The 16,325-nt window shown below is 41.2% G+C and overlaps 2 protein-coding genes across 9 annotated transcripts in view; one reads left to right on the plus strand and one right to left on the minus strand.

Moving 5' to 3' along the window:
- MPPE1 (metallophosphoesterase 1) overlaps positions 1 to 9,281 on the plus strand; it is a 38,084-nt gene extending 28,803 nt beyond the window's left edge. For all 6 annotated transcript variants that reach the window (XM_032121671.1, XM_032121680.1, XM_032121698.1 and 3 more), the window contains 8 exons: positions 131 to 239; positions 895 to 998; positions 1,522 to 1,602; positions 3,396 to 3,504; positions 4,317 to 4,388; positions 4,499 to 4,621; positions 5,429 to 5,569; positions 6,970 to 9,281. In XM_032121671.1, coding sequence (XP_031977562.1) covers positions 131 to 239; positions 895 to 998; positions 1,522 to 1,602; positions 3,396 to 3,504; positions 4,317 to 4,388; positions 4,499 to 4,621; positions 5,429 to 5,569; positions 6,970 to 7,152 — 922 coding nt within the window. In that variant the 3' untranslated portion in view covers positions 7,153 to 9,281. The remainder of the gene's footprint in view (positions 1 to 130; positions 240 to 894; positions 999 to 1,521; positions 1,603 to 3,395; positions 3,505 to 4,316; positions 4,389 to 4,498; positions 4,622 to 5,428; positions 5,570 to 6,969) is intronic.
- The window catches only part of GNAL (G protein subunit alpha L), a 188,463-nt gene continuing 177,707 nt past the window's right edge, over positions 5,570 to 16,325 (minus strand). For 2 of the 3 annotated variants that reach the window (XM_032121619.1, XM_032121638.1), the window contains 2 exons: positions 14,566 to 14,633; positions 5,570 to 10,684 (listed from right to left, as the gene is read on the minus strand). In XM_032121619.1, coding sequence (XP_031977510.1) covers positions 10,538 to 10,684; positions 14,566 to 14,633 — 215 coding nt within the window. In that variant the 3' untranslated portion in view covers positions 5,570 to 10,537. The remainder of the gene's footprint in view (positions 10,685 to 14,565; positions 14,634 to 16,325) is intronic. The other variant, XM_032121629.1, reaches the window with a different exon arrangement.

The raw sequence follows: 16,325 nt of genomic DNA on the forward strand, positions 1-16,325 counted from the left end.
CATAATATATTTTCGTATTTCAGTGTGTAGGAGCCATTTTCCCATTCCCATTGCTGGGCTGTGGCTGTGTATTCACAGTTGAGGATCCAGAGGTAAGGCAGTGATAACTGGTTCTGTATTTTCCTTTCAGGGAATGGCAAATGGAGAGATCTTTCCAAACTGCTTTATGGTTACTGCAGCCAGATATTGTTTTTATTCTGGGAGATGTTTTTGATGAAGGAAAATGGAACTCACCTCAGGTATGACATCATCAGCTCTCTTGTTTCAAAAAATGGGGATTTCTTGAAGGAAATGGATGATGGAGGTTAGATATGCACGGCTTTGTTTAATTCTGCCACAGTTTTCCTGTTGGTAGATGTTTCTAGTCTTTTAGATAGGAGTTGAAATGTTGTGATTCTCCTTCATTTTTGGTAGTACCTTGACAGTTTTGCCCCTCATATAAAACTTACAAAATGTAAACATCTCAGTTTGTGCTTCTGTGTTACACACTTGTGATGGGCTGACCCTGGCTGGATGCCCAACAAAGCTGCCCTAACACTTCTCTCCTCAGCTGGAGAGGGGAGAGAAAATGCAAAAGAGACCTTCCTCCTTCACTGACCTTGGTGTCTGCAGGGCTTCTCCTCTCACAAATTCTCACTCCTCTCTCTGGCTGCAGTTGCAGAGTTTCCTTTTATGCCACCTTCCTAATTCTGTTATCCCAGCGGCAGTATCAGCCTTGGCCAGCAGTGGGTCCATCTTGGAGCCAGCTGGCATTGGCTCTGTGGGACATGGGGGAGGCTCCTCCCTGCAGCCCCCCCAGTACCAAAGCCTCACCATGCAAACCCACTACAAAACCAGTGGTCCCCTTTGATGCTGTGGAACAGCACTAATTTCTCCTTTTGTTTTTTCTTGCAGGCATGGGCAGATGATGTCAGGAGGTTTCGGAAAATGTTTAAGTATCCGGTTTCTACGGAGCTGGTGGTCATCGTTGGGAATCACGACATCGGGTTTCATTATGAGTGAGTCTTGTCAGTGAAAGGAGCACACAAGTGCTAGGAGTGAAGTGTCAGCATGCCCACAGTAACTGGTGCTGTGTCTGAGGGACCTGTTTTGTGGTTATACAGAAACTTTTTGATCATGATCAAATTAGAAAGGGTCGTAATTTAGAGTAAGGTCTGGGCACAAAACAGGTTTATGCTTCTCTGACTGTACGAGGGTTGTTCAGAGCTGATCCTTCTGCACTGACATGGAATTCTTGAAGCTGCTTTTCCTTGGGCCTCCTCCTTAGAAAAGTGTTTCCACTCCTGTTATCTCAGCACAGAAGAGTGTAAGTGCCCTCACTCTGCTGGTGCTTGCCCTGATGGGAAGGGCCAGAGCACACAAGGGCTGCCACAGCACCCCTGTGAGTTTCCTGAATGATTGTGTCAGCTGGATAACGGAGCAGCAAGCTGCATGAATGCTCAACAACCTGTAAAGCAACTGTGTCAGATGAGATCCAGTGGCAATTTCTTACCTCAGTTGTATTTTTGCTCTGTGACACAGAATGACTACTTACAAGGTAAATCGATTTGAAAAGGTTTTCAACTTTACTTCAGGAAAGCTGGTAACTCGGAAAGGAATAAAGTGAGTATATCTAATTTTTTTCTAATGAAATAGTATGGGAATGCTTAACCTAGAGCCTTTAAAATTTTTTTTTAATCATCTACCTTATGATGTGTTAAACCCCAAACACTTTGTACAGACCTGTAGTTTGATATGGACTGGAAGCTGTACTTAGAGCTAGGTAAATTGTAAAAATTTCCTTTTCAATGGAAAAGTACCATGGAGTCAGAATCCATTTCTCTGGTTTGCCTTTTATACTTCCTTGCAGCTGGTAATGAGCCATGGCTGTAAACAGCAGGATTCATAAAGAAGCACAAACCAACCCCCTCTGTGTTTACAAATTAGGAGTTTCATTAATTTTAATAACTTCTTTAGTCTGCAGAACTTAACCCTTGTTTGAGGAATTCTGGAACACAGCAGTTGCATGTCCACGGTTTTTCCACAAGGTGGGGTAATAATGCACAAGCTGGTTTTGGCTTGGAGCAGACCTCGGTGCAGTTTGTTCTCACAGCTGTGTCCCCGTGGCTGCACTTGCCTGCTGTGTGCCCTGTTACCTCCAGACACCATGCAGGAACCCGATGCGGGAACGCAATAGTGGGTTTGTGGAAAGGTTCAGATTTAGGAAGGGAAGGCACACTGCCCCTCTGTGTTTGTCACGTGTGCCCTCGGGCTGTACTCACTTGTGGAACCGTGAGATTCAAAACCTACAGGTTTACACTGGTTCCCTTAATTAAGCAAACATTATAAATGTAATTAAAATTAATTAAATTATAATTTAATTAAATTATAAGTTTAATTTAAAATTCTGAACCGGTCTGGAAATGGTCGTATCTCTTTTAGGAAGATCTCTGAGCTTCATGAATGCTCAGTATAAAGCTGTTGCTTATCATGCAGATGTGGGGTCCTCTAGATAAGTATTTCAACTGTTTAAGAAATGTCCCCTTTGATAAAACAGCACAGCAGAATTCTTGCATGCAGTTGCAGACTGTATGTCTGGTGTCCATTAACTGCAATGAGCTGCACTATTAACAAAACGTTCCTAGATAAACTATTTTACAACAAATCTGTGGTATAAAAGCAGCTTAATTTGCTAAAAGAGAATTAAGGTTTTTTTGCTCTTGACTAGTATCTCTTAAGTGAAGGCATTCAGCTCATTTTTGTCATTTAAACAGATAGTTGAACTGGGGATGTATCTCAAGCTGAATGTGTGACTAAATGGGTATGAATCTTATGGCAGAGGTTCAAAGTTGATTTGAAATCTACAGGGAAACCTTCTATTACAAATAAAATCCTGTTTTGTGTGTCAGAGACTGCAAAGTACAAAACTAAGCTTGTTCAGGGCAGCCACCCAAATGCAGTGCTGTTCTGCTTTTCAGTTCTGAAGAAATCCAGTGTCTCAAATTCTGTCTCTGAGGTCTAAACTTTGTGGGGAGAGAAGTAAGTTCTCCTTTCCCTCAGAATTTAGAATTTAGTGATGAACTTTTAACATTCCACTAGAATACAACTTAAGTATTCATTAAAATAGAAAAAAATCTTGAAATGTAAACATGAAGCATAAGGTACATTGTGCAACCTAATTAACAGCCGTATAAAGGAGCCAACCAGGCAGAGACATGGCTACGGTACACATACTCAGAGGAGGATTTATAGCACATGATTTCAGGAGCTGTTACATTCTGCTGTTTTGTTGAGCTGTGTCCAACTTAGGAACACTTGCATTTTATAAAATGAAGTTTATCCCATGCGTGTGCATGAACAATGAAATGCCTTCCTGTCCTCCCCACTTCTCTTTGTCCACCCCTGGTATTTTCCAGCTTTGTCCTAGTGAACAGTGTAGCCATGGAGGGTGATGGCTGTGCTGTCTGCCGTACCTCAGAGGCAAAACTTGTGGCACTTTCTCACAAACTGAATTGCTCCCAGCAGGTAAGAGATTATTAAACATGTGATTACAGCCAGTGACTCCTCTGCCACAATGGGAATGATGATACTGTAGCATAGGCAGGATAGAACCAGACTCTCCTAAAAAAAATCTGCTTCCAATTCACATTGCAACTTGTTAGCAAGTCTTTCTCTCCCTCATATCCCTCTTAACCATTTTTACCCAACTATTAACTGTTGCTTTGCACTAATGGTGTTATAACTTCCTTGTCAGTAATCCTCCCTTTGACTCAAGATACATAATCCTGCATTTATATTTATGGATATTATTCTGTTTTATAGCCTTCAAGCATATTCCTTTAGTTTCCTGATTCTACTGCAGTCCTTTCCTCGTAGCCTAGCAGTGTTTTAATTGTATTTTTTCATCAAATCCAATTGCTTCTTGTACTTCCTTCCTCTTCCCTTTTTCATAAGCTGACTGGATGCACAGTAGGCAGCATGACTGACTGGGCTGGCAGTCAATCAGGAAACCAGCTCCCAGTGGAAAAATTGCCAGACTCTATCTCCCTTGGGCTGCCCTCAGACTCCTTTGCCTTGTTGGTGCAGAGATCCTGCTGCTGCTTTCTGCAGTCAGGAAGAGCACAGCTGTATTTACAGCATGTACAGAATGGGGAGTTTCACCAGTCCACAGTAAAACTCTTAGAAGTTCATACAGTGGGCAGTATTTAAACACGACTCTGAGCTAAACTGCTTAACAAAAAACCAAAGCCAACAACCACCCCACCCTCCCTAACCCCTTAAAACCTATCTATTGCTTAATTACCTTCACCCCTTCTATGGCTTGATTTTATTCACAGAAACCGAATCACTCCAACAAAGGATGCAGTGATGTGGAAAAGCTTCCAGCTTCAGAACCCATCCTTTTACAGGTGTGTTAGAGGTGGGGTGAGGCAACACATTGACATGTTTTTGTGGATTTATTACTGTTCCAGAAAGGCTGGATCATTAACAACTGATCGTTGCTTTTAATTACTCCCAGCATTACCCTCTCTATCGGAAAAGTGATGCTGAATGCACTGGAGAAGATTCCGCTCCTCCAGAGGAGAAAAACATCCCCTTTAAAGAAAAGTATGATGTACTGTCTCAAGAGGCATCACAAAAGGTTTGATTTCTTGGGAACTTGAGTGGCAGTGGGTGGGTGAGAGGGGGACATGAGTGTAGATATAAATAGATTAAAAAATGGTGATAAGGCTGTTGGCTCAGACAAAATGGAGCACAGCTGCTCCTATCTAATGAGACCTGTGAGAGGCTGCTTGCTAGAGCTGCTCCCCTGAGGATCATCACCATCATGGCCTTGGTCCTGCCAGATTTCCCAGGTACAGCTCCTAAGTCCTGGCACTCTTAAATCTGCTGTGGTGCCATTACCTCCACTTCAGCATGCTGTACTTCCTGTGCTGTGTAAATTATTGACACACCTGCTATGAAGCCACAGTTTCCCAACACTTTGAAAGCATCGCTTTTGCTGAATTAGTAACTGCAAGAAAATGTAAACTATCCCTAAAAACTTAATGGTTATTATTTCTTTCCTTCTGCATAAATGTCTTCACTCAAAGATTGTCAGTACAAGATTCTTTCTTAGACGAGAAAATAGCATTGCTTTACTAAACTCGAAGTTTTTCTCTTTGTGATATCTATAGCATGCTGTTGCCTTTGTTCTTCTGATCTGTATGACAAAAAAAAAAAAAAAAAGAAAAAGCCCAGTACTTGGGATCAGGGCCAAAGGAGTGTGATTGATATTGCAATACCAACACATTTCTTACTGGAAAACAGAAGTTTACAGAAAGCACTTTGTAAGAATATTAGAGTTGCCATAATTTCACTCTGTTCAAAGAAAAAGAAAAAGGGATTTTAAGTTCAGTTTCTTTTTAGCTGTGACTTAATTTTTGTGCTTTACCAATTTGTGTTCTAGCTGCTATGGTGGTTTCAGCCCCGTTTGATTCTCAGTGGGCACACTCATAGTGCTTGTGAAGTGCTGCACGCAGGGAAAGTCCCAGAAATCAGTGTCCCGTCATTCAGTTGGAGGAATAGAAACAATCCTAGTTTCATCATGGTAAGTTTTAATTTTTTATTTTTGTCAGATAACTTTCATAAATAAATCAACATGGCAGTCAGCTATATTTTAAAACTGATTCTACCTGTAAAAACGAAAAATTAAAAAAAAAATTGCCTACCCACCCAACCCACTCAGTACACTGCATCCACTTTATAAAGTACATCTGTGGGAGCCACATGTTCTGTGTGGTACAAAGCAATGCTGTTAAAGACCTAATTAGTATCTGGGTACATTTTCTTAGAAAGAGGGTGCATTGTAAACTATCGACTCGTAAAAATAATCAGTATTGTGCACTGAACAGTAGAAAGACCAGTTTGGCTTGGCTGATTTACCAACTATGAAAACAAGACTGTATCCACCTCAAACCCTTTTGCATGGTGATCATGGTTTTCAAACGTGTGCATTAATGCAGTGAAAAGTGTTTGTGATGTGCCCACAGTCTGCCTCCTCATTGCCAATTCACATTTTATACAGTGTGTTCGTTATGCTTGTGCAGGCAGTTCCAGTGCTCAGTATATCCTTAGAGGTAAATCAATTAGTTCCCCAGTTCAAAAATAAAACAGAACTCTTAGAAACTTGGAGTAAGAAGCAAAACCTACAATCTGTTTACAGAGTAGTCTGTGACTTGGAGGGGGAAATCTTTTATGTATGTTTTACTGCTGTTGAGTTTAGACTGCTTAATACGCAGATAACCCCAAACATTTAAATTCATTTTATGCAACTGTTAACATTTGTTGTTGAAAGTAGTTCTGTTTATTCCATATTCCTGAGAGTAGCTGCCTTCAAACTACACACACTCTCTGCACACGCCAGACAGTGCATCTCCACTGCAAAACAAGAGGTTGACTAATTAAAGTTGCATCCTCTTCACTACTGTTTTAACTCCTCAGCCTTGATCCGTTACAAACTTTAATTTAAACTGCAAAGTCAAGCCAAAAAAGTTCTTTGTGGTTGAAATTCCTAGTCCTAATTTGGATTAGCCAACGTGTGTTTTTGCAGCATGTACTGGGTAAGGAGGAGGGCCTGGGGGAGGAAGGGGCACATTCACAAAACCTAACTTTAGCCTGGAAAGGCTCCTTCCAGGTGGATTTACAGCAGCTAAAGTTAGGCTCCTCTTGAAGGCAAATCAGATGCGGAGCCCAGCTCTCTGTTTATGCTAGATGGGAAGATTGGCCTCTGGGCTAATGTTGGCCTGGTGAATATTCCACTTAGTGCCCAGCATGGCAAGGTATGGACTCTTCAGCCCCCTGGGGAAGGCACTGGTACTAGGAAACTGGCCCCAACCCTTGCCACCCAACACAGGATTTAGAAATTGGAGATCTGACAGCTGTGGTGTTTACTCCTGATTCAGAACCCACTGTAACGCAGCAAAGTGACAGTCTTCATTTCTTTTCCAGGGCAGCATAACACCAACTGACTTCTCCCTCCAAAAATGCTTCCTTCCATTTGAGAGCAGAGTCTTCACTATCTACTGTGCAGCAGGTGCTCTGCTTGTGATCCTGGTACTAGCTCATGTTCAGCTTCTCACTCCACCGTTTTATTTTGCTCAGCGTTTAATCAGTAAGCATAAAGCAGTATGAAGAGCCAGACATCTGCATTCAGTCACTGAAATACCAAAGCTGAGAACAGTCAAACATCAGACTATATTCATGCCAGCAAATGACCTAATTTGATTGCTAGTCTGAAGGCAGGTTGCATTTACACATACCATAGAAGTCCTATACAGCTGATATGACTACTACAGGATAAATAATTAACTGAAATGAACGTTTCATGCTGTACAAAAATACTGTATTCGACAATCAAATGAGTCCTTTTCCTGCTATAATTTTTGTATCAAATATGTATATTAAAAGTGTAACTGTACATTATGTAAATCCTATAGCCTCATCACTTGTCTGCACTTGTGTCTTACCCTGGTGGAGGCTGAATCTTGCAAACTGGAAACGTTTCTCTGTTTTATTGCTGCATGGCCCTTCAAATGTCATACTTGTGTTTGTTAGGGTCAGGCAGAATCTGGATGCATCAGCACTGAGAGATGCGGATTTCCGTAGCCTTTTTAGGGTGTCGTGTAAGGGACTGCGGTTTGGGACAAGAAATCTTCTGGTTCCTGACACAGTAAATTGTTAGCTGACTATAATTTGCAGTTACCCATCTACCAGACAACAAGGGGAAGAAGCTTGAGGATCCAGTTTGCTGACACACACTTGAAAACTGCTTAAAAAAGAATTAGGGTGACACCTCAAGCTGCTGCTTTCAAAAAGATGTGCTATGATGAGCTTGAAAGAAGAGGGCCCTATTGCATCCCAGAGATCTGTGTGGTGAGGGGCCCTCCAGTCGCCGATCTCCTGCAAGAAGGAAGGTCAAATACAGCTGCAGTAACATTATCCTATGCCTTGGCCCTCAGTCTATGGACAGGGAAAGGAATGTGTGTTCTTTTACATTCCACAAGTCCTGTTGACTTTAGTGTAGTGTCACATTTTGAACTGCACTAGCTCCTCTGTGGGGAGGCAGAGGCCACCAGCTGTGCCACAAAGATAAAATCTGAGCTCAGCGTCTTCACTGTGTGGGGGAAGGTGGGACAAACCCACTGCTGCTCCCCACCCACCCCAGAAAAAACAGAGGGACTACTTCACACCAGGACCAGTTTTCCTGCTGATGTTCCTGCAGAGGCTGGGAGCTCTAACCTGAACTCCTGGGCTGGGGCTAGTTTAAAAAAAAATACTATATTTTGTTATTCATTCTATTACTTTCTTTGGCATGAAAAATAAGATAATTTTGGGAATTTTGTTTACTATTAGCTTATTCCACCCAGCCTTTCACTTTTTGGGAAATATGACTAAATTGATCATACATATTTCTGGGAAGAAAAAATGGTCATATTATAGTATCTAAAATGGGATTGTTTTCTATTCAACTGGAAACAAGTTCTCAATTGGTCTGTAGCCTGAATTTAAAAAGATGACTGATTTGGGTTTATAATTAATAACAATACAGTAAAAAGCTAATAAAACCTGCTGATTTATATGCCAGTCTGGGGACTGTGTTAGCTCTTCATCTCTCCCTAAATTTAAAATGAAGTTGGGGGAATGGTCCGAAGTGTGGTAAAACACTCTATAAAGTAATGTAGTCTAACACTTCTCTAGGTTTCTGTTATTGCAACTGTAATTTTAGACATTTGTACAGGTTATCTTGGACACAGGAAAAGTATATAGTCACAGACATAAAACACCTATGTATAAAATATAAAGCAGTGTTATAGTTACTAAAAAGGACATGCCTTATTGCTACAGCAATTCTTGCTTTTTATATATTGTACTGTACCACAACTTGTTTTGAGAATGTCATTTGCATAAATTATTCAAGTTTGAGAAATATTCACACATTTTGATTCTACAATATTTAAAATAAAACAATTTTCTAGTGTGTCTCTTTATTAAAAGAGAAATAAAAATGTCATCTTGTAATTCTCTTAGGCCAGACACAAGGGTTTATACACCTTTTTTTTTTCTTATCTTCTTTCTCGCGATTTACTTGCACAATGAAAGCCGCTGTTGGTACAAAGATTGAAGAGCTCTATATAATGGTGCTTTACACATTCACAATCGGTCTGTGCAATTGTGAAGTTCTATGAATGACCAAAGAATTACCAAACATATTTTCTAAATATAAAGGACAAAAAAAAAAAAAAAGAAGGAAAAAAAAAAAAGAAATCCTTGGTTCCCATTAAAACAACACCAGGTTGCAATTTGGACACTTGAATGAATTCCAATGTTTTAAAGCTGAGACTTCAAAAGAGAAAGGCATGTTTGCTGCAACATCCGGTGACTGTAATACCTTACTTGGAAAGGTAAGTGGTTAATTTGCATAATTTATAATTTTTATACTAAAGAGCATTTTTATATAAACCAGAAAAAAACCCCTAAACTCTACAGATAAAGTTCTTACCTCCAGTCACTGCTGCAGGTAAGGTTGACATCAAGCTGTACAGCGCAATCAAAAACATACTTACATCTTAGCTCATTTTACAGGTACAGCCATAATCAAGGCACAAAGATCTTCTACAAGTATTTTTCTTCAATAAAGTTGTACAAAATAATATTACATTTTACAGTCTGTACAATATAATAAACCAGCAGTAAAACAAAAAAATATATATAGGGAGAGGACTGTTGTCCAAGAATGATCAGAACTAAAAGGATCATTTGTGGACAGCACAAATAACATAAGTGAGGGTGGTAAATTTTCTGCCCAGATGCAACAGGCTGAAAAGTAGCTGTAATTCAAATGCCTGAGGTGTGCAGAGACACTTAGCTCCAAAACCCCAGAAAAATTGCTTTGTCTTCACTGTTCCTCTCATTATCTACTCTACTTCCTGTGCCAGTAACGGCTTAAAAGAGGAGGTCACTTTATCAGTTGACCTGCAACTCAGAAATGCTAAAAACTGTGACAGAGTAATAAATATTGTGGTGCTGCTACATTGTGTGTCTACTTCCTCAACAGTATTTAATAACCTGATACAAAGTGCATTAATCTTTTTTTTCACCCATCAAGTACTCTTCAATGTCACGTTAAAAAGGAAACCCACACAGAGGGATAGGTATGACTTTAGTGTCATCCAGCTGACATACCGGTCTGAACTGAGGTTAACCCGCTGGAAAAAATTTAGCAGGTCACGTTCAGTTTAAAAAAAACAAAACCTAAGGGAACAGAGGTAGCCAAAGGGCTTAGTGGAATGACGAAGAAGTGGCATGTCAAAATAAAGCACAAAAATAGTCCCAAAAAGCATGAAGGGAAAATAACCCGAACTTGCTTCAAATCAGCTTTAAGGTTAAACAATTGAAAGTAAACAAAGTGAAGAGACTGACATTTCTATAGTATATTCTTCCACCCTGTGTGGGGTAGTATCAAGAGAAAGAGTAAGGAGCAAAGAATTTAAAACCACAGGTTCCACGGTGATCCCCCTCACAAGAGTTCGTACTGGCGGAGGTGCATCCTCTGAATGATGTCTCGACAGTCGTTGAACACTCTGCGGATGTTTTCTGTGTCCACTGCACATGTGAAGTGTGGGTAGCAGTAATGCCGGCCGTCTCCGCTCGCTGTACTTATCCTCTGTGGAAAGAGGGACGCAAAAAAAAAGGATCAGGTGCCATGCCATGAGAGGTTTCACGTCTCAGCAGTCTACAGACTTACGGAGAACCAAGAACTCTAGGAAATCTATATATAGATCGCTAAAATAAGTAAACAAAAGGAAGGGAGGGCTGTGGTCTGCTCCAGTCCGAATGACAAATTTGAAATGAAGATGACAAAACATTATGGACACTGTTACAGGGTCAGTACAGGAGTCCTGTGTGGGAGCCACCAATGCCATCCTCAGCTGCCTCTGCTTCTTGTGTTACTTTCACTTAGAGCACCTATTAAGCCAGCTGAAGGCTTGGTATCATCAGTGAGCCCAGAATTTGGCAGAATTATCAACAGAGTGGCTGGGTTCACACAGAGTAATAAAGAATGCACAAATCCAGTCAACATCAGACCATGCAGAATTGCATTTTCTCAAGGCTACTGCACAACTTTTTAGGTTCTAACTTAAAGCTGCAGCATCACTTTGCCCATGGTTATCTTGTTAAAATTCCCTGGGATCTTAAAAAATATATTTAAAAAAAAAATCCTGATTTTTGTTCTGTATTACTACAGGGCAGATAAATATAAATCCATTCTAGATCATTATCTTGCAGAATATAGATGGAATGGCATGAAAGTAGGAGGTCAGTTTTTAGGACAGTAATTTTTATAACTATTTTCTAAATTTTACTATAAATTATGCTGGCTAAACAACAAAAGACAGTGTTCTATCTCACTCTGGCTACACTAAATATTTTTAACACAGGATTTATTTTACATGTAGGTTTGATCTTTTAAATACCTGCAGCTACAGATATGCAAAGCTATAGACATTTAGAAGCCATGATTTACATAATTAGATCAACAAGAAATTGCAGATTTTTCCCAGGTAATTTAGGTAATATTAGACATTTAACACTGATTACACAGGGGTGTTCATACACAGTCTAAAAACTATTTTCTTACCATGCTACTCTCAATACCTAATTCAAGGCTTACCCTCATGAAAATAGTAATAAATGTCTGCTTATGTTTATCATGCACTGATTTCACTCATGTCTATGGCAATAAGCTGCCCACAGTGTTCTGATGACACCTGGTTACATACACATCATGCCAAAGGATGTATTTTCAAAATATTAGGGGGTTGTCTGTTTTTGTCACTGGACAGTTCTTGCAGTCCTCTCATGTGAAGATAAATACAGGATTTTAACCGTTACTTGAAACTTATTTTGAATAGTAGCGTGTCACTCAGCACCAGTTCACAGGGAGAAAAAAAATCCCCTGGGACACTGATGAAAGAACATTTGCTTTCCAGGCAGGAATATTTAATACTGGCATCCCTACACTGCAGGGGTCAGGATGACATGCAAATTCGAGGAAGCCTGGTCTGTGTGTTTGAACAGCAGCTCCTTCACCTCCCAGATTCAGGTTTTGTAAAAACCAGCAGGACTGGAACCAGAGGGGCCATGCCACTGTTCTAACAGGGGTCACACTGGGGATGTATTCAAACAAAACATCAGCAGCTGGAGAGCTCTGTGTGCAAAACACCAAAACAGGGCTGGGGGACAGCCTCACCAAGGAGTGAACACACACACTGCCTCCAGGAAGATTCTGGGAGGAGAAAGGATGTGCCTGAGCTGAAGAGCAGAGGATTTCCCACAAGATACATTTCCAGGACCAGGAAATGCCCTTGTCAGCCCAGCCCTGAGGTGCAGGCACTGGCTGGGCTTGGGTGCAGCCATCCCTCCCGCGCTGTTCCCTGACTGAAATCCGACAGATCCCAGCCCTGCTGCCCAACCTTCAGGGGCCACAGCCCCCACACCAACCCTGAAACCATGAGCTGACATCTTTTGCCTTTCTAATCCTCCTGTACTACTGTGTAGCAATAGTTACTGGAAACTTGGTCAATTTTAACTTCCTACTAAAATTACTCAAATTACAGGCTTTAAATTTGCCACGACCATTCCTACAGCCAGGCAGAATTTTAAGGGGTGCAGCACCATGGTGGTGATTGTCACGAACATCCATGGCTTATGCAGACCTGCTACCATGACAAAAATCACAATCAAACATAATAAACCCAAGTTTCTCTGAATCACGCCTGAAAATTTAACAGAGTGGGACAAGGAAAAGGTCATAAATCAAGAGACTTTGGAAAGAAAATATAAAGCAAAGCCAAGGCAGACACAGGTAGAAAATACAGGCCTTTCTTTCCTGGCACCTGGCTAAGGCCATCAGATCCTTGCTAGTCTGTATTTCTCCTGTGCCCTTTTTCACTCCCTCTCTGAAACCTCAGCCTTTTGTGCCTGACCCCATGGAAGTAGAAGTGACTGCTTCTACGTGGCCTCCTCCCACCTCGCCCTCTCCAGCATGGGCACGTTCCTCAGAGCACGCACAGCCTGTCCAGACCCTCTGTGGGAGGGGTCACTTGCAAAGCTCTCAATTCCAACAGCCCAAGAGTTCAAAGCAACTGTTTGGATGACTCCATCCCTCTGTTCCATGACACTGACAAACCAAGCACAAAGCCAGGAGACAGACGTGTTGCAGAGGAGACGCTCTCTGCCAAACCTGTGGCAGTTGCAGGGAAATGAGGGAGAAGCTGTTCTGGCCCCACACCTAAACCCCAGGGACTGCCTGGCACCTGGCAGGTGCTGGCCCCAGCCCAAGTGCTTCCCTTGCCCCCAGCACCCACAGGGGTTTCTTATGTGGCTGCAGTGCCTATGTCCCCTCCCCGCTTCATAGGTGGCCTCCTCTGTAATGCCAGTGAGTCACGGCAGGTAAGGACCTCGCCCTTGATGTGTTTTTTTAAATCATGAAAATAGATAAAGGCAGGGAAGTTTCACCCCAATTCCCCCTTAACTCTGATCTCTCAGAGCCACCCTCCTTCCAGACTGGATACCGTCATCTGCTTCACAGCATCCCAGCATTACCACAGGAGAGATTTATCCTGAAGTGAGTTTTTCTGGTAACTCTTACGTTAACACAGCGCAATCTGACATTTTTCCTCAGGATCTGGAAGGCCACAGCGGCGAGTGGAAATCCCCAAAGTCTGAATACAGTTAATTGCTTCTTACTTGGTGCGTCAACAGCTGTAAATCCTAACAATGCTCGTAAATGCATAATGACTTTAAAATTCTTAATGCTAACGACTCAGTTTGTTATCTCAAACATACACATATAGTTTCTACCAGTAGGGCATGGTGGATGAGCTTTGGCTCTGGTCTCTGTTACTGCTCTGCACTGTGGAAACAGCTCAGAATGAGCAAAGCCACAAGTGATACTGGATTAAACTCCCTGTTTCTGACCGCAGAGCTGGGCTGTGATTGTATGCCTGACAACTGCTTTCACCTTCAAAATGTAAACAGCACCTCTTCAGCTCCAGCTCCAGAAGAAACCTTAACTGCAAGAAAAACGTGACTAGACAAGGAAGCGTTCTTACGACGCCTCAGTAGGGCCATGATACCAGTCCTAAGGTGAGGCAAACCTCCTAACTGGCATACCAGATTTTTTTTTTTTTTTTTTTGTAATTCCTGCTCTCAGCTGACCACTGCTGAAGTCCTTGGAGGAATGCAGGATAAAAGTATGAAAGCCTATTTGTTTATGCACGGACTGTACATGACCATTCTAAGCACTAGCACTTACTGTGTAACAGTTTGCATGGCAGGTGACTTTATATGAAATGGGCATAAAAATGTGCAAGCACTGACGAAGGTTCTGCAAGATGGGCAGCTGAAAAGAATTAGGGAATTGCCAGACGTTGTCCTCTCCTTCTAGCTTTCTGCAAAACCCCATCAGTTTTCCCTAAATAAACTCTGCCATCTGTCAGCATTTCCTATGATAGAATCACACATAAGATGAAAATTACTCACTAAAAACTCATCCCGGATGAAGAACTTGGCTCTTGTGACTTTGGGGTCTTCTCCTGCATCTGGTGTTGCTGTTAAATTAAAAACAAATGACATCAGACACACAAAAAGCAAACAATCACCTACTTGTAACAAAATATCTAATAAGGAGGAAGTAGCCCTTCAGTACAGAAATTGAAATGTTAAATATTAGAGGAGATTCCCAGGAGGTAATTCTAAAATGAAGAGTTACTGTAAAACCTGACTATGCGTACAACGTATTTTAGGAACCTGAAAACTGCTGAAATCATTGCAACAATGTCATTGGTCATATCACAAAAAGGCTTACTCACATCCACAAGTTTGTTCATATAGATATAAAACAAGTGGGAGTTAGGGCTTAGCTTTTGTCAGAAAATATGACTAGAAAAAGCAGCTGAGCTGTTCAGTTTCTGCAGCAGAACAGAGTCTCCTGAAAAAAGCTTCTGCAGGCAAGAACGTGGGTTTAAAAATGGTTAGTCTAAAATGACACCTGGAAAAAATGATAGAATTGAAAGATCTTGCGATGGATATATATAAAAAAATATATTTTATTTCCAGGCCCCAAGTCAGCAGAATACTTCAGATATATTGCCCATCAAGGGGTGCTGGACTAAATTCTTGTTGAGCAGGAAACTTGTTGATCAGTATTAACTGTTTGTTGGCAGCTGAAGTTGTCACTATCTAGGCCATGCAATGACTGTATTTACCCTAAGTGTGAAAAACAATTGGGTGAAGAGATAACCTATTTATCTCCTTTCAGTGTTATTTCTCATCTAAGATACCAAAATCAGATGCTTATAAACATAATATTGTAAAGGGCAGAATTTATCAGAACATGGACATCTATTGTTCATCCATAGTGCTGGGGGTAAAAATAGAGCAGCAGCACAATCAACAGCATATTGGAATTCAGTGCTGCTGCCCTTAAATAATGTCAGCTGAAATTGAAGAATAAGTGAACAACCACAGGTTAAAAATAGAGAGCTGCTTCATGTGTGAATATTCTGGATCACTCTAGATACCCACTGTGAAATCCCTCTGAGAAATACCAAAAGCTACTTTTTTTCTGACAATTGGATTATTATTTAAAAATGCTGAAAATTCACTCAAACTCTGTCTATGTGGTGTATGTTTGAGAAGGGGAAACCTAGGTGATGGAGACAAGATTTCTTCTGAAAGCCCTTAGCATTACAAAACAGATGCCAGATCAACTCAGATTTTAGGACAGTTTATTTATCCTCTGCACCTGAAACTCAGAATCATACTTGTGAAGTTCCAGACCTCAATGAAGGCTGAAAATAGCTTATCACCATCTTCACCTCTATAACCTAGACTGCTGGTGGTGGTTGGTAGAGAATGAAAGCCTTTTCCAAGAGGTGGCTGCAAGCAGCATGCCAGGGGCATCACTCAGGTAAGGCAGAGGCAAGTGGTCAGAAAGTAAAAGTTCTACCACTTTTGCTAGACAGAGACCTGAGATGTTTGGGAAGCTCTCTGCCTGGTACAAAACTGGCATAATACTAGAGTTTACCTCTGCAGTATGTTACTGGGGTGCAGGAATCATTGCACTTCTTGAAGATAAGAAACTGACTGCTCCATCACCACAGCTCTCTTCCTATCTACTGATGTGGTCTTCCTCCATTAAAGTTCCCTTGATGGTCTACTGGGCTTCACATCAGTATTTCTAAAACTGAAATTTACAGTGTTGGAGGACGCAGAATGGCTACAAAATAAGTCTCATGAAT

This window comes from Corvus moneduloides, chromosome 1 (assembly GCF_009650955.1).
Source record: "Corvus moneduloides isolate bCorMon1 chromosome 1, bCorMon1.pri, whole genome shotgun sequence".
In the NCBI taxonomy this organism is placed as follows: Eukaryota; Metazoa; Chordata; class Aves; order Passeriformes; family Corvidae; genus Corvus; species Corvus moneduloides.